Raw genomic sequence first — 24,018 nt, 5'->3', positions numbered from 1 at the left:
TTTTCAGGCTAGAGGTTTCATTTGTCAAGATAAACTGGGCCTGTCAAGGCTCCTGGGCCGCTGATAACTCTTTCTACAAGGAAAGTTCTGTGCTGGAAATGTAAATCTCTGGTAAAATAGACTTAGTCAACAAACAAGGAAAGAAGAAAAAAAACATTATTCCTGCTTGGCTGCATTTCAGGACTGGCTTTCCTTCTGAGGTACCCATTTTTGGCCAACTTGAATGCGCTTGGCATTGTTTTTTTCTGGATGGTGTCCTTGACATAACAGAACTGAGGTCACTGTAGAAACCACTGAGCCAACTGCAAACTGCACTAGGAAGCTGACTGCAGTCGGATGACGCTGATGAAGTTAAGCGCTTACTCCCAGCTTGAAATGCGAGTTCTTTCCACTCGCAAGTCTTTGACCTGAATCTTTGCCTCGGGCCATGGATGGAAAACATGGTTGGAAGCGGTAAACTCTCTTTCTATTCGAGGTAGCAATCCTAAATCAATTTAACATTTGTTGAGAGTATACTGCAAAGTAAAATAATGGGCCGAGTTTTCACCTCGGCGTGTGAGTGTGCGCCTGGCACGCACAAGGATGTAATAACACATGATGACGTCGGGTGAGCGTCCTGGCATCGTCGCACATTCGCGCGATATTTTGGTCGGCGGGCACGCTGCCAACAATTAAGAGGGCTGTTAAGCCATTAATTAATTACTTAAATTTAATTTTTTTCCCTTACGGTTGGCGAGCAGGCGAATAGGCCAAGCGGCCTTTGCATTTTTTTGCGAAACCTCATCCACAGGCGGGGTGAGGTTTCGAAGAGTGATTTTAAAAAACTTTTAAAACTCATTTTTGACATGTCTCTGCTCATGTGACAGAGTCACAAGAGCAGGGACACGTTTTCCTAAATTTTAAAATCTTTATTTGCAAAGTTAAAAGTTTCCAGCTCCCTGAGGCACCTCCATGCCTTCAGGGAGCGCACCCAGGCGAAGGCGCTGACTTTAGCGCTCGCCCTCCCCCCCACCCAGGCAACGCTGAGCGTTTCAGCACGTGATTCACGGGCTGGCTGGCCGTTAATTGGCCATCCAACGTGGAATCTCGGTCAGGGCCCGATCACGGGCAGTGGACCGTTGTGTGGCCGCTCCTGTGCCCACCCACTGCGCCTGCCTGAAGAGGGGCAAATCTTCCCCGATAAGTATCTGAATACTACTTAAAGGTGAAAAAAAATGCTACAGGGATGAAACAGGAGCAGCTCTGCCTGGGTCACATGGCCCCAGATTAGCCCTCAGGTTGGGCCATGGTTGTGTGTTGCAATGCGCTTTGGGATATCTTTCTTGGCAACATCACCATAGCAACCTGGATGCAATGGAAACCTTTCCTGGCAAGTTTCAATATAAGGCAATAAATCGAATGAGCAAGATTTATATTGCATTTGTGTATCTATTACTTTAATATGAAATGAGAGAAGACATTCAAAAAATTCCAGGCTTTTTCAGTCCTGCTTCCTTTAAGAACGAGCTCACTGGCCAGGACTGGCCTCTGCGCTCACTAATTGGCCATGGGTGGAAAATCGTGGGCTGTCAAGTCCATGAGCAGGCAATCCTGACCGCTGAATTTTGGGAACTTTTGAAGGTAAAGGAGAGAGAGGTAGGAACGTAAAGCCATTCTCGGAAGAGAATTCCAGAAGGCAAACACTTGGGCGTTGATTTTCACCATGACGGTGAAGATCTCCATTGTGGCGAGAATGGTAGAAGAGGCCTGAATCCAGAAGTCCTGCCCCTGAACATGGCACCCACCATTATCGCATGCATGCTTTGCAGAGGCAGCTGCCCATAGAAATCAGCAGCTGCCTCCACATATCTGTGATTTTGGTGTGAGAGGTGTCAGGAAGCTGACGTGCACGGATTAGACCTGGCAGCAGCAGGTCTGAGCTTTGTGGATTCATTTGGATAGCCAGGGTACCCTTTTGGAGAGCTAAGGTACCCCTTTGGATATGGTCCCAGGGCACCTTTGGTGGAGCTCAGGTGCCATTTGGAGGAGATCTGGTGCCCTTTGGAAGAAGTAAGGTGTCATTAGGGAGAGGTAAGGTGTCTTTTGTATTGCTAAAAGAAGACATGAATGTGCGTAAAAAAAGTGTGTAACTCATCGGAACTGCCAAAAACAGCGGTCAAAGCTGTCAAAATGAACTGTCAATGTTGTCAAGCTGTCAAGGAAATTAAACTTTAACTATTTGAAAAAAAAACTGTCTGGAGTGTCAAAAAATATATATATTCGATTTCACTCTGTCTGTTGACATAAGCATTAGGGTTTCCATTACTGAATTAGTGCTGCATAACTCATTTCACAACCATCCATTATCACAATGGGCTGCCTGCCATTTCACAGTTTGACCGATAGCTCCAAACGGTTATGGATCTTTGAAGTTGGACTATGAATCCCAATGCATGTTTTTATAAGGGATTATGCAATTGAATAAAATGTTTGTTGTGGTTGAAGGAATGTAAATGCAGCAATTTCTTAATATAAATAAAAGTGTTTTTTTTAATATAATCTGCAATAGACACTTGGAACTTTGTTTTATTTAATCTCAGCATGTGCCCTGAGGTCTGTCCATGGTGGATACTGGGTGAGTTGGCACGGTAGGTGTAAGGGCAAAGGGTGGTGGGAGGAAGGGCATGGGTTGGCGTGAGTTGGCACTACATTGGCAAGGGCTATAAAGGGCTAGGGGGTGGGTGGGCGGCCAAAGGTTGGCATAAAGGGTATGAGGGGCCTTGGGGTGGGCAGAGGGGCATAAGTTGGCATGGCAAATATGAAAGTCCATGGAGAGTGGGCAGAGGGGCATAGGTTGGCATGGAGAATATGAGGTGCCATGGGGACTAGTTAGAGGGGCCTAGGTAGGTATGGAAGGTGTGAAGTGCCATGGGGTGGGTGGGGGGAATCAGATGGCATGGGTTGGCATGGATGGGGCATGGGGAGTGTGTGGGGGTTTGTGTGATGGGGTGTGAGTAGTGAGGGCTGAACGTCTGTTTAATGATTTCCTGTTTTTTAAAAAGTTCAATACAGTGCCATTGCATCGAGGCAGGTCTTCCCGGCCAGCCTGCCTCTGCACCCGATGTCCTCCGCACTCATTCCGGGGTCACCCAGCCCGACTACCAGCGAGCCCCACGACCCTGGAACGAAAACCTGACATTCCGGAGCGCTTTCTCCAGGGTCAGGTTCGCTGAGCCAGGAAACGTCCTGACTCTGCGTTCCCGACCCAGTGGAGTGAAAATCCAGGCCTTGGTCTCTGAAAGGACACCCTCCAAGTGTGAGGCAGACTGGGTGGGGAAACCAGAAGTGGGTACAGCTTGGACATTGATATGAAAAACATTTTCCACATAAGTTAGAGCAATGAGAAAGTCAAGAAATTCAGGGAATCACTATTAAAATAGATATAATCCAATGGCTGACTGACCTGTTTTGAACCATACTCATCACCATCCAGTCGGAAGGATATACATTCTTGCCAATAAGATCTTTAAACATGATGAAGGTCTCCATCAGGAAGTCCTATGAAGACAGAGGTCAGAATCAGAACAGGACACATGAACTGAGGACCAGTATACCTAGAATGCAAGGACACAAGAAATAGGAGTGGGAGTAGGCCACATGGCCCATCGAGCCTGCTCCGCCATTCAATGAAATCATGGCTTATCTTAGGCTTCAACTCCATTTTCCCACCTACTCCCCAGGGTACTTGGGGTTGCCAATACTCTGAGTTGGCTTGAGGTCTCCAAGAATTGAAGATCCATCTCCAAGACATGGCTGTGTACAGCCCTGGGAAAAAAAATCATTTTCTTTGTAATTTTCTCTTTACCAGGAATAAAAGTATTGAAAATGGGAAAAAAAAACCTGTTTGGCCGACAGTCAAGCATCATCCAATTGGGTGACTAGTCTTTTTTGCTTTCCAGTTGGTATTGGAAGGCAGTGCGTGACAAGGATGGATGTGTTGGCTGTTGGAGTGTAGGGACAAGTCATGTGATGAAACCTCCAGCAATACATTTAATCACAGCTGGCAACTCTAAGTCTGCCTTACTTAACTATGAAACAAAGCAGTGTTTCCAACAAAATATTCTGGGTGGAATCTTACTGCCCCTCCCACCAGCGGGATTTTCCGGTCTCGCCGAAGTAAATGGACTTTCGAATGGCTCGCCGCATTTTCTGGCCCAGCCCCCCGCCCAGTTAGAGCTGTAAAATTCCACCTTATAACTTAGTAATGAATTAAATTAATCACCAGATCAATTGTTCCCTGATATCTCAGTCGGTAAATTCATTGCCTGGAGGAACTGAGTCGTGTAGACCAAAGAGGTAACGTTACAATGCTGCACTCCTGTCTTGGAAACTACACGGTCGCACTGACAAGTGGGCCAGTAATTAGAAATCATAGATTTAAAATAATTGACAAAAGAACGAGAGAGAAAAATGAGGAGAAATTTCTGCACACCAGGGATTACGATCTGGAACACACTGCCTATGATGTCTAGGCAGTTCTTTTGAAAGAGCAAGTAGAGGCCTGATGGGCTGAATGGCCGACTTCTGCACTGTAGACTCTTTGACTGGAAATACACAGCAGGATTTTGCAATTTAATGGATGTAAAATCCTGAGAATGCATGCCTGAGTTTTTTTTTAAATTCTCTCACAGGATGTGGACAACACTGGCTAGGCCGGCATTTATTGCCTATTCCTAATTGCCCCTGAAGAGGCGGTGTTGAGCTGCCTTCTTGAACCGCTGCAGTCCCTGTGGTGTAGGTACATCCACAGTGCTGTTGGGAGGCGGGGGGGAATTTTAGGATTTTGACCCAGCGACAGGGAAGGGAGGTGATATAGTTCTAAGTCAGGATAGTGTGTGACTAGGAGGATGATCCCTGGACTGGTAATCCAGAGACCCAGGGTAATGCTCTGAGGACCCGGGTTCAATCACCACGGCGGATGGTGGGATTTGAATTCAATAGTGAAAAATCTAATGATGACCATGAAACCATTGTCAATTGTTGTAAAAAGACCCATCTGGTTCACCAATGCCCTTTAGGGAAGAAAATCTGCAGTCCTTACCTAGCCTACATGTGACTCCAGACCCACAGCAATGTGGGTTACTCTTAAAATGCTCTTTGAAATGGTCCAGCAAGTCACTCAGTTGTATCAAACCGATACAAAGCTTCAAAAAAGAAATGAAACCGGATGGACCACCCGGCATCGACCTAGGCACTGGAATGACATTCACTGTCGCTGGGACAAAATCCTGGAGCTCCCTTCCGAAAAGCACTGTGGGTGTACCTACATGGATTGCAGTGATTCAAGAAGGCAGCTCACCACCACCTTCTCAAGGGCAACTAGCCTTGGTGAGATGCTGCAGCGCATCTTGTAGATGCTACACACTGCTGCTACTGAGTGTCAGGGTGGAGGGAGTGAATGTTTATGGATGTGGTCCTAATCAAGCGGGCTGCTTTGTCCTGGATGGTGTCAAGCCTCTTGAGTATTGTTGGAGCTGCACTCATCCAGGCAAGTGGGGAGTATTACATCACAATCCTGACTTGTGCCTTGTAGATGGTGGACAGGCTTTGGAGAGTCAGGAGGTGAGTTACTCGTCGCACAATTCCTAGACTCTGACCTGCTCTTGTAGCCACAGTATTTATATGGCTGGTCCAGTTCAGTTTCTGGTCAATGGTAACCCCCCAGGATGTTGATAGTGGGAGATTCAGTGATGGTAATGTTATTGAATGTCAAGGGGAGATGGTTAGATTCTCTCTTGTTGTAGGTGGTCATTGCCTGGCACTTGTGTGGCGTGAATGTTACTTGAAACTTATCAGTCCAAGCCTGAATGTTGTCCAGGTCTTGCTGCACATAGACATGGACTGCTTCAGTATCTGAGGAGTTGTGAATGGTGCTGATCATTGTGCAATCATAAACGAACATCCTCACTTCTGGCCGTGTGATGGAAGGAAGGTCATTAATGAAGGTCATTGATGAAGCAGCTGAATGTGGTTGGGCCTTCCAGGACAACACCATAGGAGTTCCTAAGGAACTCCTACGGTGGTGTCCTGAAACTAGGACAATTGACCTCCAACAACCACAGCCATCTTCCTTTGTGCTAGGTATGACTCCAACCAGCGGAGAGTTTTCACCCTGTTTCCGATTGACTCCAGTTTTGCTAGGGCTCCTTGATGCCACACTCAGTCAATGCTACCTTGATGTCAAAGGCAGTCACTCTCATGTCACCTTGGGAGTTCAGTGCATTTGCCCATGTTGTTCTCGTTTGTTCGTTGGCTGAAGACTGCCATCTGTGATGCTGGGTTCTTCAGGAGGAGGCTGAGATGGATCATCCACTCGGCATTTGCGGCTGAAGATTGTAGCAAGTGCCTCAGCCTTATCATTTGCACTGATGTGCTGGGCTCCACCATCATTGAGGATGGGGATATTTGTGGAGCCTCCCCCTCCAGTGAGTTATTTAATTGTCTACTACCACTCATAACTTGATGTAGCAGGACTGCAGAGCTTAGATCTTATCCGAAGGTTGTGGGATCACTTAGCTCTGTCCATTGCATGCTGCTTATGCTGTTTGGCACACTAGTAGTCCTGTTTTTTAGCTTCACCAGGTTGATATCTCATTTTTAGGAATGCCTGATGCTGCTCCTGTAATGCCTTCCTGCACTCTTCATTGAACCAGGGTTGATTCCCCAGTTTGCTTGTAATGGTAGAGTGGGGATAAGCCAGACCAAAACAAAAAACTACTGCGGATGCTGGAAATCCAAAACAAAAACAGAATTACCTGGAAAAACTCAGCAGGTCTGGCAGCATCGGCGGAGAAGAAAAGAGTCGACGTTTCGAGTCCTCATGACCCTTCAGCAGAACTGTATGCCAGACCATGTGGTTATAGATTGTGGTTGTGTATAATTCTGCTGCTACTGATGGCCCACAGTGCCTCATGGTTGCCCAGTTTTGAGTTGCAAGATCTGTTAGAAATCTACTCATTTAGCACGGTGGTAGTGCTACACAACACGATGGAGGGCATCCTCAATGTGAAGACTAGACTTCATCTCCATAACAACTGTGCAGTGGTCACCCCTACTGATACCATCATGGACAGATGCATCTATGAGAGGTAAATTGGTGAGGATGAGGTAAAGCATGTTTTTCCTTCTTGTTGGTTCCCTCATCAACTGCCGCAGACCCAGTCCAGCAGCTATGTCCTTTAGAACTCGGCCAGCTCGGTCTGCAGTGGTGCTACCGAGCCATTCTTGGTGATGGACATTCAAATCCCCCCACCTGTTGTGCATGCTGTGCCCTTGCCACCCTTAGTGCTTCATGCAAATGGTGTTTAACATGGGGCAGCACTGATTCATCACTGAGGTGGACGGTAGATGGTAATCAGAAGGATGTTTCCTTGTCCATGTTTGACCTGATGCCATGAGGTTTCATGGAGTCCGGAGTTGACGTTTAGGTGTCCCAAGGCAACTCCTAGCTATATACCACATCTGGTAGGTCTGTCTGGTCGATTGCACAGTACATGCCCAGGGATGTTAATGGTGGTTTCAGAGATATTGGCTGGGATTTTCTGGCCCTGTCATGGTGAGACCTGCCACAGGAGATTTGATGGCCCAGCCAGGCCTTGCCAATGGTGGCTAAATCTTCAGCTTGAATTTATTATGATCTGGAATGCATGGCCCAAAAGATGACTGAAGCAGCTCCAATAGTAAATTTCCAAAGGAAAGTGGATATACCGTTGACAAGGAAAGAACATTGCTGGGCTCTGTGGAAAGATGTGAGAGCAGGAGGACTAATGTGATAGCTGTTTCAGAGAGCCATCACAGGTATGATGGGCTGAAAAGCCTCCATCTGCGCTGTAACATTCTGTGAGTCTCGGGTTGAATACTATTGTGGAGAGAGAAGGCTGAGAGTTGCTTGCCTGTGATGACTAATGGATAGACAAAGGGCTTGACAGTACTCACACTCCAGCTCTGCAGTGAAGGATGACCTATTTAATCAGATATTGGAAGACTCCTATGGAACTCTAATCCTTCAGGAGGAGCGGGACAAGGGTGGAAAATAGTGAGGAGAATCAGTACAGCTTGCAAAGTACTGATGCCAATTTTGACTACTGAATGTTATTCATCAGTGACTCCTCAAAACCTCTGTACAAGTCCTTGACTGACCCATGTTTAATGTTTGAAGGAAGGGAGAACGTACTATAAGAACAGTGTTTCTATTTTTCTGTTGCTTTGCTCTTGGGGACTGGATGTCTTTGATTAATTCTAGCATCCCTTGAACTTTTGTACAAATAGTTGCTGCATAGGGGGTTGATCGAAATGTAATTTAAAAAAACAACTGCCCTCCCCTGAAGGCTTCACATGAAGAAGTCGGAGGTTCCCTTGGCTCGAATCTAAGTGCAGCACACGCAGGAGGTATACAGAGGACATCAGTGGAGGGGAGTCTGAGCAGGAGCATCACAGCCAAAGTTATTCCCAACCATTGCAATCCTTTTGGAAGTTCTCTCCTTTCCCGGGTTTCCTACAGTCTGGCTGTGTGCAAGTGCTGTCGCTCCACGAAGGCTGATGTGATTGTTCAGAAGTCAGCTCACAAGCAGAGATTCAGCCAGGGCTCAGTGGGTAACAGTTTCAGTCAGAACGTTGTGAGCTGGAGGCCCAATCCAAAATCTAGACTGGATAGACAGATTGGCCTGGATTTTGCGATGGTAACCACGGTGAAACCATCAGCAGTCACTGTCATTCCTCTACAGGTTACTGACAGCAACTTCCGGAGTCCACGCTAGCACAGGATAACGTAGAAACCTAGGATTTGCTGCCAGGGATTGTATTCTCTTCCAGAGGCTGCATTGTTGGGGCACCACGTGCTGGATTTTATTCCCCCACCAATGGTGGGTTTGAAAGTTGGAGGCGGGGGGGGGTGCCATAAAATGCAATGGGTGCCATACCCACCACCTACCCACCTGCCTCTCCCATGCCACAATTTTACCAGCAGTAGAGATGCTTCAGTGGTCCACCCACCCATGGGCCAATTGAGGCCCTTAAGTGGCCAATTGATGGCCAGTTAAGGGCCTCATCTGACCACCACTAGGAGTTAACCACTGGTGCAAGAGGCCTGTACCAAGGGTCCAGTCCAGTGGCTTTCACTGCATGACTGGCGATGGGCAAGGGCGGGGGTGTCTCATTAACAGGCTCTCAGACTCCCTGGGCCCATTGGAGGACTCACCAGGTCCCTTCCCTGAAGTCCTATCTGCCTTATCTCCCCCACCCTTTTTGCCTCCCACACCAGGGCCTTCTAGCCTACGCTAATGATGACCCCACCCTCCAAACCTATCTTTCCTCCTGGTTCCTCATAGTTGGGGACTTGATGCAGTCCCAGTGTTAGCCACTGCTCCCGGTAGCACAGATGGAACTGGAGAGTCAAATGGCTGGCTGCTTTCAGAGCTGTGATTACCTGCCCAGAAGGGGGCAGAAGTATCGCCTTAAACCAAATGCCGGGGTGGGGGGGGGCAACCTGTTCAAGCAGGGGTGGGCTTATCGCAATATCTTCTTGCTGAGGGTGGGGTGGCAGGGGGGTGGGGGCGTGGGGTGGAAACCCAGCACCTTGTAAAACCCTGCCCATCACCCCGCAGCCCCCCCAGACTGAAATCAGTACAAATTAATTGAATTGATAAGAACTTCCAGTTTTACATTGTCATGCTCACTGTAAAAACCCTTGTAAAAGTCACACCTTGTTGAATGAGATATAAATGGGTTTTTAATGGAATACTAAGTTACTGCTCAACACACTCATTGGGGTTGCAAATGTTAATTTTATATTGGTGAAACATCACCACCGATTAAAAAAATGCATTTTTTTGAAAAAAACTTTTTTTTTAAATTTTAAAATTTATTTATCGTTAGTTTAGCTTCCAACTGGATTCTGTCATAATCATTTATTTGGCTAACTGGAAATTTAGATCAATATGTGTGCTTTCAGCTTCCTGGTTTGCTGTCTGTGTGAATGCTTCAATGTGACTGGTTCCTTCCCTGCTTGCTGACATCACTGCTGCTGCACTCCAAGACACGCCCTTGACTCGGCGCCAGGTTTAAACTGCCGTCAAGAAAGGGAAATCCACGCCACAAAGGTAGTTAGATCTTTGCGGGCAGCTTTCTTTGAGGTCACTGGAAGGCATCCTGGTTTTTGCCGCTGACTGCAAAAGCCAGGCTATCATCTAATCAGATCTCTGCTGGTATGGGACCTTGCTGTGCACAGATTGACAGCAAAGTTTCGTACATTACAACAGTGACTAAATTTTGAAAGCTCTGATGGGAAGCCATTAACCTGAAACATGAACTATATTTCCCTCTCCACTGATGCTGCCTGACCTGCTGAGTGTTTTCCAGCATTTTCTGTTTTTATTTTGGATTTCTGGCGTGCAAGGTATTTTGCTTCTGTTTCACACTTCAGAAGCACTTCATTGGGTGTAAAGTGCTTTATTAAACGCAACCTATCAGGGAAACCTCATAATCTCTTCAACAATCTATTCAGTTCCAGCTCAGTAGGAACACATTGTCAAAAATAAAAATCCATTGCAATATTTGGACAATTTGTGATAACATCTTGCTATTTACATAGCCTCGATGAATATCAAGAAGTAATTCCATTCAGGGTGATAAGAGGATTCCCTGAACGCACAAATGGAAAGCTATTGACATAAAGGATTTGTTTCTTCCTCATGCCTGAGACAACTGCAACGATGCTTTGAATCATAAAATGGGGCAGCACAAAATGGGGTCAATCAGCCCATCTTGCCCATGCTAGCTCTTTGAAAAAGCTTTGAAATTAGCCTCAGTCTTCCCTGCTCTTTCCCCATAGACCTGCATATTTTGCCTTTGCAAGTAATTGTCCGATTCTTTTATGAAGGTTACTATCGGTTCTGCTTCCGTTACCTTTTCAGACTGTGCATTTCATATCATTACAACATAAGAACATAAGATCAAAGCAAAATACTGCGGATGCCGGAAATCTGAAACAAAAACAGAATACGCTGGAAAAGCTCAGCACGTCTAACAGCATCTATGGAGAGAAAAAAAAGAGTTAACGTTTCGAGTGCTTATGACTCTTCTTCAGAGTCATGGAAGAAGAGTCATATAGACTCGAAATGGTAACTCTGTTTTTTTTTCTCTCCACAGATGCTGTTAGATCTACTGAGTTTTTCCAGCATTTTCTGTTTTTGTATAAGAATGTAAGAAATAGGAGCAGGAGTAGATCATATGGCCCTTTGAGCCTGCTCTGCCATTTAATAAAATCACGGCTGACCCTCTACCCAACCTCTACTATCCTGCCTGAACCCCATATTCCTTGATTCCATTAGTATCCAAAAATCTATTGATCTCTGTCTTGAATATACTCAATGACTGAGCATCCACAGCTCTCTGGGGTAAAGAACTTAAAAGATCCACAATCAACGAGTGAAAAATTTTCTCATCACCTCAGTCCAAATGGCTGGCCTCTTATTTTGAGAGTGGGCCCTAGTTCTAGACTTGCCAGCCAAGGGAAACATTCGCCCAGCAACTAGGGGGTCAAGCCCCTTAGGATTTTATAACATCTTTCAAATAAATTACCTCTCATTTTAGGCCTAGCCTAGTCAATCTCAAAAACCAACACAACTATCCCAGGAATCAATCTACTAAACCTAGATTATAATCCCTCTAAGGCAAGCATATCCTTCCTGAGGTAAGAATTTCATTATCTGCTCACATCTTGGAAAGTTCGATGACTTTTACTTTCAAAGCCTCTTTAGCTTCATTCAGCTGATTCTTCAGCTCTTCTGTCTCCTTCCTGTATCTGTTGGCTTCCTCCTGGAACCTTGAACATTGCTGCGTCTTCCCCGCTAACTGGTTTCTCAGTTTGTTCAAAGTGATGTTAAATTCTTCCTGTTTCTCTTTGTAACGTTCAAACTTTGACGTGAGGGATCCTTGTAGTGTATGAAGGTCTTTCAACAGGTTTCCTCTTTCTTTGCGAACCCGCTCGCTTCACCTTGAGTTCTGTCATTCAGAACAGTCTCCTTGGGTTTCTTCTGCTGTTCTTCCATGTCGTTGTTAAAGACAGTCTTGATTTCTTCAGGTTGTTGAATGGCTACACACTCCTTTTTCATCCTGTTGCAGTCCGTGGACTCTCCAGCCTCTTTCTGAAGTACTTTGCCTTGTTCCTTTTCCAACTCAGGAACTCTTCCTGCTTCCTTTTGAAATCTCACTGGCCAATAAAGGTTAATTTCCCTCAACCAATTTTGACCTAGAAGGCTTGGCCCTTCACCTTCTACCACCATCACTGGTAGCTGTGCCAATTGGTGTCTATAATAAACAGTTACTCTAGTGATAACTTTGACCTGGATTTCATCGCCTGTGTACGTTTTCAACTTGGCAGATGTTTGTTTCAAATGTAATTGTTGATCACCTTTATTTAAATACCTGAAAGTCTGTTCTCCTATTACATTGGTAGAAGCACCCATGTCTACTTCCATTTTTAAGGGTTTACCATTCATATGCAATGTGACAGTAATTGGCTCTGTCTTCCCAACTTTCATGTTGAATAAGGCATAAGGGTCAGAATTGGTTGTTTCTGGCTCTTCGACATCCACTTCAATGGACTACGTTTGTTGCCTGGAAGCCTGTTTTAATCTCACTTTGCAATGTTTCAACATGGGCCCTCTTTTGTGACAAAAATAACACTCCGCCTTTTTAAATTGCCAATCTTTAGGAATATGATTGACTCCACGCTGATCAAATTTAGTTTTTGAATTTGCTGCTAATCTGCTTCCTCTAGATTTTCGGTTAGCAGGGGGCTGTTTCCCGCTTTGAGGCAGAGTCCCGACTTTTCGCGCCACTTTCGGCTGACCGTTCCCTCCCAACTAGGAAAACGGCGCCATTTTGCCCACCTTGAATTGCTTGTGCATCCCTTACAGCGCTTTCCATCGTAAGTATTATTTCTAACGCTTTCTTAAAATCCAGATCCACTTCAATCAGCAATCTTCGCTGAATCGCATCCTCTTGCACCACAGACCCAATGATCCCTGAGCATATCATTCAGGGTTTCACTGAAAGGACAATATTCTGTTACTTGTTTTAATTTCGCCACATAGTTGGCAATGCTCTCCCCCCCGGGGCTCAATTCTGTGAATTGAGCCTGAACTTCTGCATTGCGACTGAGGGCTTGGGTTGGAAATGTTCCTCAACGAGGTCCACTAATTCACTGAAGGCCTTCAAATCTGGGGCACTGTGTGCTGTCAATCTTCAAATTAAACTGTAGGTCTCGCTCCCACAAATGCTCAGGAGAATCACTCTCCTCTTTTCCTCCCCTGTGATTTTGTTGGCTTGAAAGTAGAACGCAAGCCATTATATATATTGAGACCAGTTGCCTGTGGCTGGTTCAAAGGGATAGATCCTGCCAAACTGTCATACCTCAGATAAGTATACCTTAATTTCTTTTTAATTATCTTAGATACTCACAATCGTTGGGCGAGGGACAGTACTAGATCCCATTTATCCTCATTGCCAGTTTGTTGTGTAGTTGATTTTCCAGGCAACCTTTCTTGGTGGAAACATTGAACTTTATTTACAATACAGCAACAGTAACTATCTGTGGTGCATCTAACTCGATAACTAAAGAAGAACTCTCCCTTAGAGGTTCCCCATGCTGCTAACTCATTGGTTTACACAGATCATGTGATCTTACAACATAGAATTATTTATCAGAACTATAATTGCTACACCTGCATACTAGCCTTTTGTGATTCATGCACTGGGACACCCAAATCCCACTGAATCTTTGAGCTCTGCAATCTCTTATTTAGATCATATTTTTCTTGTCTCCTGTCACCTCCGTGAAACAGCATTTTTCTATGTCAGAAACATTGTATAAATACAAGCTGCTGTTGTAGCTTTTAAGATATGTGGTGACGTACACTGAAAACAAACTAAGTTTAAGCAGGCAATGTGGTGGTGTCCTCCAAGTGAGACACACAGCTCACACAAGGCTAGTGCCCTGAGACAACAGAAAGAGGTCAGCAGACCACGTATCAGAGAGAGAATGGTTATTTTAAATTAACAATCTACTGGAGCCATGAGAATATCACTCTGGAACAAGTTAATCAAAGCACAATTTAATCTTATGCATAAGGACTCCTGTGACCTTTCCTCAGTAAATAGACGGCTTCAAAGCAGCCAGTCAGAGGGAGGGGAGGGGGTGGGTGCGATGGGGGAAGTAATAAGATGAACTAAATAAATAGCGACAGCCGAATGCTCAGCGAACAGCTATACACCAAAGAGGATGCATCTGTTTTGCATATAAAACATTCTGTTTAGACAGCATTCAGTGATGGTTGAATTAGCTCTCTGTGTGAATGCTGCTTTGCACTTCACCAAGTCCTCAACATCAGACATGACTATTCCTATTGTTGCTTGACATTCCTAATTGTCTTTCTGTTGCATGCGCGACCTGCCTAAACTCTCTGGAATTTTTTTATTTATTTAACTGTCTTCAGTTCTATTTTGTGACTGAGGTGGAAGGAAAGAAAGGCCTAGAATTAATATTGCGCCGCTCACAACCCCAGGAGATCCAAGCATTTTACAGTCAATGAAGTATTTTCAAAGTGTAGTCACTGTTGTAATATAGGGAACACGGCATCCAATTTGCGCACAGCAAGCTCCAACAAACAGCAATGAGGTAATGACCAGATCTTTTGTTTCTGTGATGTTGGTTGAGGGATAAATCGTGACCAGGAAATCTGGGGAAAATGGAGCTACTCTTCTTCGAATTGCACCATGTAATCTTAAAAGCAGGGCCTCAGTTTTAATATCTCATCTAAAAGACGTTGCAGCACTCACTCAGTACTGTATTAGTGTAGCAGTGTAAATTATGCACTCATGGCTCTGGAGTGGGGTTTGAATACACAACTATTAATCACAGAGGTGAATGTGCTAACAGAGGCATAGCTAACACCTCCACTAACTCCAGTAGTACCATCTACATCCCGTGTTGCACAAAACACTTCCCCAAAAATGAATGTTTTTTTTAAGATAAAACATCTCACCAAGGAACTTTGGTGTTGATTTTAATTAAATGTATTGTTGAAAATAACTTGAGTTGAATTGGCTGAAGACTGGCATGTGTGATGCTGGGGACCTCAAGAGGAGGATCATCCACTCAACCCTTTCGACTGAAGATGGTTACAAATGCTTCAGCCTTGTCCTTTGCACTGATGTGCTGGGCTCCCTAATCATTGAGGATGGGGATGTATATGTTGAGCTTCCACCTCCCATTAGATTGTCCAGGATAGTATCGCTGGATAGTATTCAGAAGGAGCTCCATTCCCTATCTGTCAAACACCGGAAACACTTATAACACATCTGCTGCCATGCTGGCTGAGAACAGCTAACTCAGCACATATCAAGCCTCCAGCATTGTTATTCCTGGGTTGCATGGTCCAGTTCCACACTAAACTTCCCAACTGAACCACGACTGGATTCTCTTTTCATTGTTAAAGTTGCCCATTAAACGCACACCAAATGTCACCCTCCTGTTACACTGATCAATGAATGCAATCTCCAGATCCACATGATGACCTTGAATGACTTAAGCTTTGATCTTTCTTTTCTTTGATGCTATCCAAACCATTTACTGGCCTTGTAGCTCAATGCCTCATCCATTACCCTCGATACATACCATCTGAAGTACAATATATGCCAGTGTAAACCTGTGCCGTGCAGTCTAATTCTTAGCAACTCAAACAAAACCACCTTAATAGGAATTTATTTCTGCTCTAAAGACATGATAGTCCCTATGCAGTGGAGCATGATAAAATGTCTGTTTTTCTCTATAATTAATGTCTCATTAAGAAAATTACATTTCCAGTAATCACACATTATAAAACTGCATGTTCCTGCAATTTTGTTAGCAGGTTGTTACAACCTTAGAAAAACACCTATTCTCATGTTGTACCTGAAAATAGAAATGACAGCCCCTCAGTAACATTTCTAAAAAAACTTCTTGGCAAAAATAAACCTTTGTAAACTTTAGTCATTTGGTAGTACAGAACTTTGATATCATGTCTCTTTTTTTAGCAATACTCAAAAGTTCTATACTACCAAATGACTAAAGTTTACAAAGGTTTATTTTTGCCAAGAAGTTTTTTTTAGAAATGTTACTGAGCTGTGCTGGTGAGTGCAAGGTGAAAAACTTTGATATCATGTCTCTCTTTTTAGCAATACTCAAAAGTTTTTCACCTTGCACTCATCAGGACTGCTCACAAATTACCAACAGTAACAGGGGAACAACAATTTATAAAAACAAAAAGCTACTGCGGATGCTGGAAATCCAAAACAAAAACAGAATTACCTGGAAAAACTCAGCAGGTCTGGCAGCATCGGTGGAGAAGAAAAGAGTTGACGTTTCGAGTCCAACATGACCCTTCAACAGAACTGAACAGAACAGTTCTGTTGAAGGGTCATGTTGGACTCGAAACGTCAACTCTTTTCTTCTCCACCGATGCTGCCAGACCTGCTGAGTTTTTCCAGGTAATTCTGTTTTTGTTTTGAACAACAATTTATACTGCATGAGAAGAGAGTGCTGATTGGTTGGCAAGTAAACTCTGATTGGACTCTGTTACCATCGAGAATGCAACATGGAACAGTTAACTGACAAGCTTTGTTTAAATTCAAACCGGGCAGGTCGACTCTGATTGGTCAGGACATTGCTCTGGGGTATGAACCAGGGAAAGACTGTTCCCAAAGCTTTTGTTTAGTTGAAAAAGGCGCAAAGTGTGGACATATTCCTTCTGTCTGCAAAGGGCAAGGCCCTGTGTGTGAATATATGTGGCTTCTAGCATGTGTAAGTGAGACACACTACGAGTCCGACTGACAATCTTAAATTGGTTTTCAGTGTAATTCTTAGCACAATCAGGATTGTTTAGTAGCTGCTATCCAATCGTGGAATCACATCTAATGTTGGACACTGTGTTTTGAGTTTTGCAAGCACAGGCTGATCGGGCAGGGTCAGAACTTTACCTATTGCAAACAGCCGAAGGGACATGCTGTTTGATACTATGCGCCAGTCACTGGGATGTACAGCCTATACACCTGGCAGCACACCAGTCAACAAAATTCATATACCGCATTGCTCATTTGTGTGATAAGAACTTCTTTTTGGCTTGACGGCAACATCATGTTAGTGGAGAATACCACTCATGTTGCCCGTTTCTCAAATTTTGGAGACGCCTTACCCTTCCAGGGTAATCTGAGGTAGACTGAGCACTTTTCAGTACTGAAAGTGATGGCCTTAGGCCCATTCATGAGTTTTCACGATATACAATGAGTGATGATCTGATCAGGGTAACCATTATCCCGCAGGATGGCTTTGATGCCCTATTTCAGCATCAAGCTTGCATGGTGAGCAAATGATTCAGGACCTATTTACAAGGTTGCCAATAAGGTCAATCTTATAGTGTGTGGAACTTTAAAAATCCCAATGCATATATTGACCAGTGAAGATAGGCTTGCGGCCGACAGTAGTAGAGAACCCCCTGGCAGATTTCCCAACTTGCACGTCGAGGAACAGGAGCTTGTTTGACTACTCCATTTCAAAGGTGGGTTTGAGTGAAGGATCAAGCTCTTTAAGGTGTGTAGGGAAGTTCTTACATGCAGCTGCAGATTCAAATACAGCAAACGTATCATCCATGTATCGGAAATATGCAAGGGGTAGGAGGTTAGGTGTCATTCCATCAAAGATGCATTTCTCGTAGAAACTGACGAAGATGTTTGTGAGATCTTGGCCTAGAGGGGATCTCATAGCAACACCATCTATTTGGGCATACATGATGTCATTAAAGCTGAACTCAACTGTGTGAGTTGCTGAATTCGTAAGTTTGATGAATACTGATTCAGATATTTGTCGTGCATCTAAATTGCCATGCTATAGCGATGATGTGCAAACGTCCATGGCTTCCATGACCAGTACATTGGTGAATAGGCTAAGAGTGTTGAACAAGCACATGGAAACAACATTACTATTGATATACAAGTCCTGTAAGGAATCCTTCATCGAATATGTGGAAAACTTGCTCAGAACTGGTCGGAGCAACTTTCCCAGCCGTTTGACCAATTCATGTTGTGCAGAACCAGTCATGGATAGATGGGGCTTAACGGCACATCACTTTTGTGTGTCTTGGGCAGCCCATACATAGGCAGACGCAGTGTGCCATGAGGATGAATCCTATCATTAATACGACCTACCAACTCGTTATTCTTACACAAGTCCAAGTGTTTTTGTAACTTGCATTCAAGTGGGGCTGTCCGGTCATGCTTAGCAGGAGGTCCAATGGATTCGAATGTGGACCCATCATTAAGAATGGTGTGTATTTTGTGATTATAGTCACAGCTTATGAATTCCCTGGTTCATTCCCCAGGGCAATGCCTTGACCAACCAGAGTCAACCTGCCCGGTTTGAATTTGAACAAAGCTGGGTAGTTAACTGTTCCATGTTACATTCTCCATGGCAATGCCTCCACCAATCACAGACCACTTGCCAACAAATCAGTACTCTCTTCTCATGCAGTATAAATTGTTGTTACTACGTTACTGTTGGTAATTTCTTACGAGCTAACCTGATAAATGCAAGACGAAATGCTTTGATAACATGTCTTTTTTTTGTAAACTTTCTTCTGAATCATCCCGAATCAGCATGGGCCCACAGATTAATAACTGTTGAAAATTGCTGCATTGTAACCAGGTTAAGCATAATTCATGCTGTATCCTTCCATGCAATTTAAAATACATCAAAGATTTAACGGGTTAAAAAAAAAATCAAATATAAAATTACATGGAAGTAGATTTTTTAATCATGCATACTGCATGGTGCAATATTAATGTACAAACCACCAATTCATTGGTACCAAATTTCTTCTTTCGTTACTTCAGTGCAAGTGTTGACATCATATTTTAAACAGCTAACATTTTTTCGCTAAAAGAGCCAAGAGTTGAGCTTTATGTAAGACTACAAGTGTCAGTAACTCAGGCTGGGATTTTCCACTCCCACCTGCGGTAGGCATAATGGTGGGCAGGAGGGGAAAATATCCGGGAGCCAAAAGGTCAGTTTCCTGTCAGCAGGAAAACAGGTTGCGATCATCTGCTCCAGCCTTCAATGACGGGACGTGCTTCCTGTCGAGCCAAGTCGGGAAGACCATTTGAATACATTAGAATATCATGAATGTTCATCATCCAGGCAGCTCGCCGGAATCACGCCCCGATGCTGGATCAAAAGGCCACATTGGCGTCTAATTAGGCCAACGTGCATTTTGACCTGATATAAATGACATGCACCTGGTGAACTGCACTTTGTGCATGACTTCGAGGTAAGTTCGCCGACTTTACATTGCACTGAGCTCGCGCCTCCACAGGCTCTAGGTCAGGCTTTAGCACATCGACTTCAGGGGGCAATCTCAGGCAAGGCTCCATATTCCAGGCCAGCCGGAAGGCAGGGGTAGGTTCTAATATGCCACAGGCTAAAGGCTTGACTAGGTGCGGGGTGGAGGACAGGACAGTGGCAAGGGAAGGGGCTGGATGGCAAAGGCCTGGCTCGGGGGGGGGGAGGGGGGGGATGGCGGTGGGTGGAGACAGGGCAGAGGCAAGGGAAGGGGATGAAGGGCAAATGCTTGGCTGGGGGGAGATTGGGGAATGTTGAATGCAGGCACATGATGGGTGGGGTGTGTTGGGGGAAGACTGGGGTCAAAGGAATCTCGTGGCCAGATAGCAAGGAGAGTCAAGGGTAGCTGTCCCAAGGGAGTCCCAGGCAGAATGGCAAGGCAGCCTATTAAAGAAGTACTTAAGCAGTAATTTGACCAGAAATGACTGTCCTTATCCCAGTGCAGAGAGGGGGAGGGCATGTCAGTTCACTGTTAGCAGTGCCCAGTACATTGTATGCAGGTCGTGGTCAGCACTTCACACATGATGGTCCGGGAGGTCTCTGGCATAGTACTCAGCTGCTGATGGCACAGTCACAGTCAGGAGAGGCATCTGCAGCCTGTAGATTCAGAACAGGTAGTGTAGGGGTGGGCACTCGATGGTCTTACGGCAGGGATGGGGGTGGTGGGGGGGTTGTGGGGGAGGCTCCTACATGTCACGGTACAGTGGGCCTCAAGATAAGGAGGGGTAATGTCTACATGGGGCAGAGGAACATTCTCCTCAAACGGCTCAGGGGGGTAACACAGGGGTACCAACCACTATAACAATGGGATCCGGAATTACAGGGAGGGAAACCTGAACGTTATGCTCCTCCAGGACGATGGGAGGGATTTCCACGGTCACATAGAGAGGGTCAAAAGTGGTCTGATGATAAAACCTGACGGCGGCTATGGTGCTGCAGAATCTGAAGTTAAAAACAATGGTGCTGGGGAGGGCTGTTAGGGTTTCTGGGAGGAGTACCTCACAGCCCAGAGTGGGGGAGGACTCATTCAAGGGGCACTCATTTAAATCTGTATTCTCAAATGAGGTGGAATGCATAGCTGAGATATGTTAGGAGCATCACTGTTACAACAGAGGCAATAATGAGCCATCAATGTGAAAGTGCTTTCATGCAAGATTAATTCTGATTAGTTCCAATTATCGATCTCTGTGCAGTAACCTTTCACAACAATCGTGGTTATTCCCCTCTGTGATCATGACTCCAAAATCAAATGGGCACCTGGACAAGCAGGAGAAGCCTTTTGGAAACACCACCTCAGAGCCTCATAGCTGCCAGGTTCAGAGACGGGATCCCCAGGCCCCCAAAATGAATCTCATGCCCTCACGGGACATCTGCCCTCATGTGTAATGCAAAGGATGCAGTTGTTCAGTCCACTGAATGAGTAATGTGTAAACTGAAACAAATGCAGGTCATCCAACTGCCTGGTTAAATCCAATTTAGATACTAAGATGGGGCAAGGGGGTCGGGGGGGGTGGGGGGGGTGGGCGGGGTGGCGGTGTGTGGTTTGGTTTTGGGGGGGATACTGTGACACTGAAAGCATTCATAGCTGTGGCCATGATTGCATTGCATTGGCTCAATGTGCCTATACAGTAAGCAAGCCCTCAAAAGCACAGTCACTCACTAGTCAAGAACAGAAAAAGAATTCATTTGTACCCGCAACGCTTGTCAACAAGATGTCTCACACAGGCACTTTTTACATAGAGAGTGATGCATCACTGACACCGGGAATGAACTGAGGAGGGACACACACTGTGATGAGATGACTTCACACAACATGGGCCAGAGGCACATGATGTGAGATCAGTGATAAGTGGGGAGAGGGAACATGGTGTGACCCCTGATAGACACAGCACAACTCAGCATACAGAGGAAGCATACACAAGAGGAGATGTGGAATGGATGCAGCTGTATTTACATAGGTGGAAAGTATGTGGTGAACACCCATACCACCAGTGTGCTCCTACTATTTTTTGATCTTTCTAACCCTACCACTACGTCTTGGTACTTCCCTGACATCCACAGCGGAGGTGGAGGCAGCCTGCTGATCTCTATGCTCTATTGTCTCTGATGACATTGGCGGGCATCCTCTGGAGGGACGAGACTTGGAGGGTCCCAGCCGGCTTTGGGTCTCCTGCTGTGGGGCAGGTGCACCCTTTTCAGTCTGTGGAGCTGGACGTGATGGGGTCACAGGCAGAGGGGACTGGGATCAGCTGGATTCTCCTGGAGTCACTTGGACAGATGGCCCTGGCATGTCCAGCTGCTGGTCCTTGTCCCTGTGAGTGCCCTGGCTGACCCCTTGAGGGGAAAGGGCAGCTGGAGTGAGGTTGAGGTGCCCGACCACCCTTTCGAGTAGCCACTGATGACTGCCAATGCCTACAGCGATGGAGTGCAGCTCCTGGAGCAGTTCAGGGCCTAAGTCCTGGACTGAGGTTTCCATGGCAGCCGCCATTCTACCAGCGTTAACCTCGGTGTGCTGGCATGTCGGCGCTATCAGCTCAAGTGGGACTCCTCCATCATACGTTGCAGTCTGTGGAATGCATCTGACAGTTGTGCAGTGACTGCCGCTGCAGCTCCAACATCCGCATTAAGACCGAGTCCACAGGCTTATCGTCTGACTTGGACTCAGCAGAGTCCTGGGACAGGATTTTACGGCAGCACCATGGGGTGTCTCGCAACCCCCACCCCCCTGCCCCATTGCGGATGCGGCGAGCCGTTTACCGCTCCGTTCAGTTCAGCGGGACCGTGATATCCCGCCGGGCGGGAGGAGCCGGATAATCCTGCCTCTGGCCTCCAGCAGTCCTCCGAGTGCTGGTGACTCCGGATATTCCTGCCACCGCCTGCTGTGGAGCAGAATCTGCACCGTGCTCACCGGATCGTGACCCTGAACCGGCTCTAGAGCTAAGTCCCACCGAGGTGTGCGTCTCTGCGCTGGTGGAGGGTGGGGGGGTTGAGCGCTGTGACGAGTCTTTCATTATTGTGTCCTCAGGGTCCTCAGTCGAGGAGTGGAGGGGGATGGGTCTCGGTGTGCCTGTGCTGTCAGGCGGAGGTGCCTATGAAAGAGTTTTGAGATGGTTAGTGCATAGTAGCAAAGTACAGACTTCACATTGCACTCAGTCTCGCTGTCTGAAGGATTAGCTGGTGCAGGGTCCTCACCTGAGTGTGTGCTGCCAGTCTCACCATCACCACAGGAACAGTCCTGCTCCTCTCCGGCCAGGTGTACTGATCGCTCCTCATACTGGGTGAGGGTCCCGATCTCTGGCATTCCCCCACCAGTCCAGGACCTCGCCCTTTTATTATGGGCGAGCTTGGCCTGTATAAAAGCAGATGGACAGAGTGTGAGCAGGAAGCATGTCAAGGCAGAGGATAAGGATGCCTGCCTTGCGTGTGAGTGGATCCGTGCACTGTATCAGGACGCGAGCTGCACAGGATGAGCCCAAATGGTGACGTCCCTTGTGCTGGTCGAGTGTGTGGAGTGCCATCCGGAGAATGTCCGAGGGACTTGTGAGAATGTGAGCTGAGAGGGATGAGAAGGGTGACTTACCCTGGCTGCTGGGTGGATGAGATCATTCATCCGTTTGCGGTACTGTTCTCCTCCGGGCGCAGTAAGCACTCACTGTCACAGGCACCTCTTCCCAGGGTGGGTTGGTGACCTTGGTGAATCTCCTCTGTCCATCACAAGGGTAGAGAAGGGCACGGCAGCCCTCAATGGCACCCAGAAGGTGACCTAATGATGCGTCACTAAATTCGGGCGGCTGCGTGCTCCTTTGGTTTGGGGGCCATGTGAAGCAGTCCTGGGCTGCAGACACTGAGGAGGCTGTGCGCTGGCGCCCGGAGCAAGGTTCTGCTGAGGTCATGGCAGTGCGGGCGAATCAGAGGCCGCCCACCGACGATGCGACATGTTTTCTGCCGATGCATATTTAATGAGATGAGATGTGGACAATCGGGCGCGAGATCCCGCCATTGTGGCCAGTGGGGAGAATGCCGCTTTTCCCACCTGTCACCGCACTTGGTCCACTGATGGGAAAATCCCGCCCTCAGGATTGCACTGTGCCATTTGAAAGCCACAGGCCACAGCTGCTTCATCAATGACCTTCCCTCCATCATAAGGTCAGAAGTGGAGATGTTCGCTGATGATTGCACAATGTTCAGCACCATTCGTGACTCCACAGATACTGAAGCAGCCCATGTCCAAATGCAGCAAGACCTGGACAACATCCAGGCTTGGGCTGACAAGTGGCAAGTAACATTCGCGCCATACAAGTGTCAGGCAATGACCATTTCCAACAAGAGAGAATCTAACCATTGCCTCCTGATGTACAATGGCATTACCATCACTGAATCCCCCACTGTCAATATCCTGGGGTTACTATTGACCAGAAACTGAACTGGACCAGCCATATAAATACTGTGGCTACAAAAGCAGGTCAGAGGAATCCTGCAGTGGGTGACTCACCTCCTGACTCCCCAAAGCCTGTCCACCATCTACAAGGCACAAGTCAGGAGTGTGATGG

The 24,018-nt window shown here is 46.2% G+C and overlaps 1 protein-coding gene across 1 annotated transcript in view; it reads right to left on the bottom strand.

Moving 5' to 3' along the window:
- LOC144688041 (dedicator of cytokinesis protein 2-like) overlaps window positions 1–24,018 on the bottom strand; it is a 1,154,257-nt gene that overhangs the window by 369,594 nt on the left and 760,645 nt on the right. Inside the window, exon 29 of the mRNA XM_078554696.1 lies at window positions 3,443–3,537. Coding sequence (XP_078410822.1) covers window positions 3,443–3,537 — 95 coding nt within the window. The remainder of the gene's footprint in view (window positions 1–3,442; window positions 3,538–24,018) is intronic.

This window comes from Cetorhinus maximus, chromosome 1, assembly GCF_964194155.1.
Source record: "Cetorhinus maximus chromosome 1, sCetMax3.hap1.1, whole genome shotgun sequence".
Lineage (NCBI taxonomy): Eukaryota > Metazoa > Chordata > Chondrichthyes > Lamniformes > Cetorhinidae > Cetorhinus > Cetorhinus maximus.
Note: the sequence above shows the minus strand (reverse complement) of the source record. Positions and strands in the feature narration are given on the sequence as shown.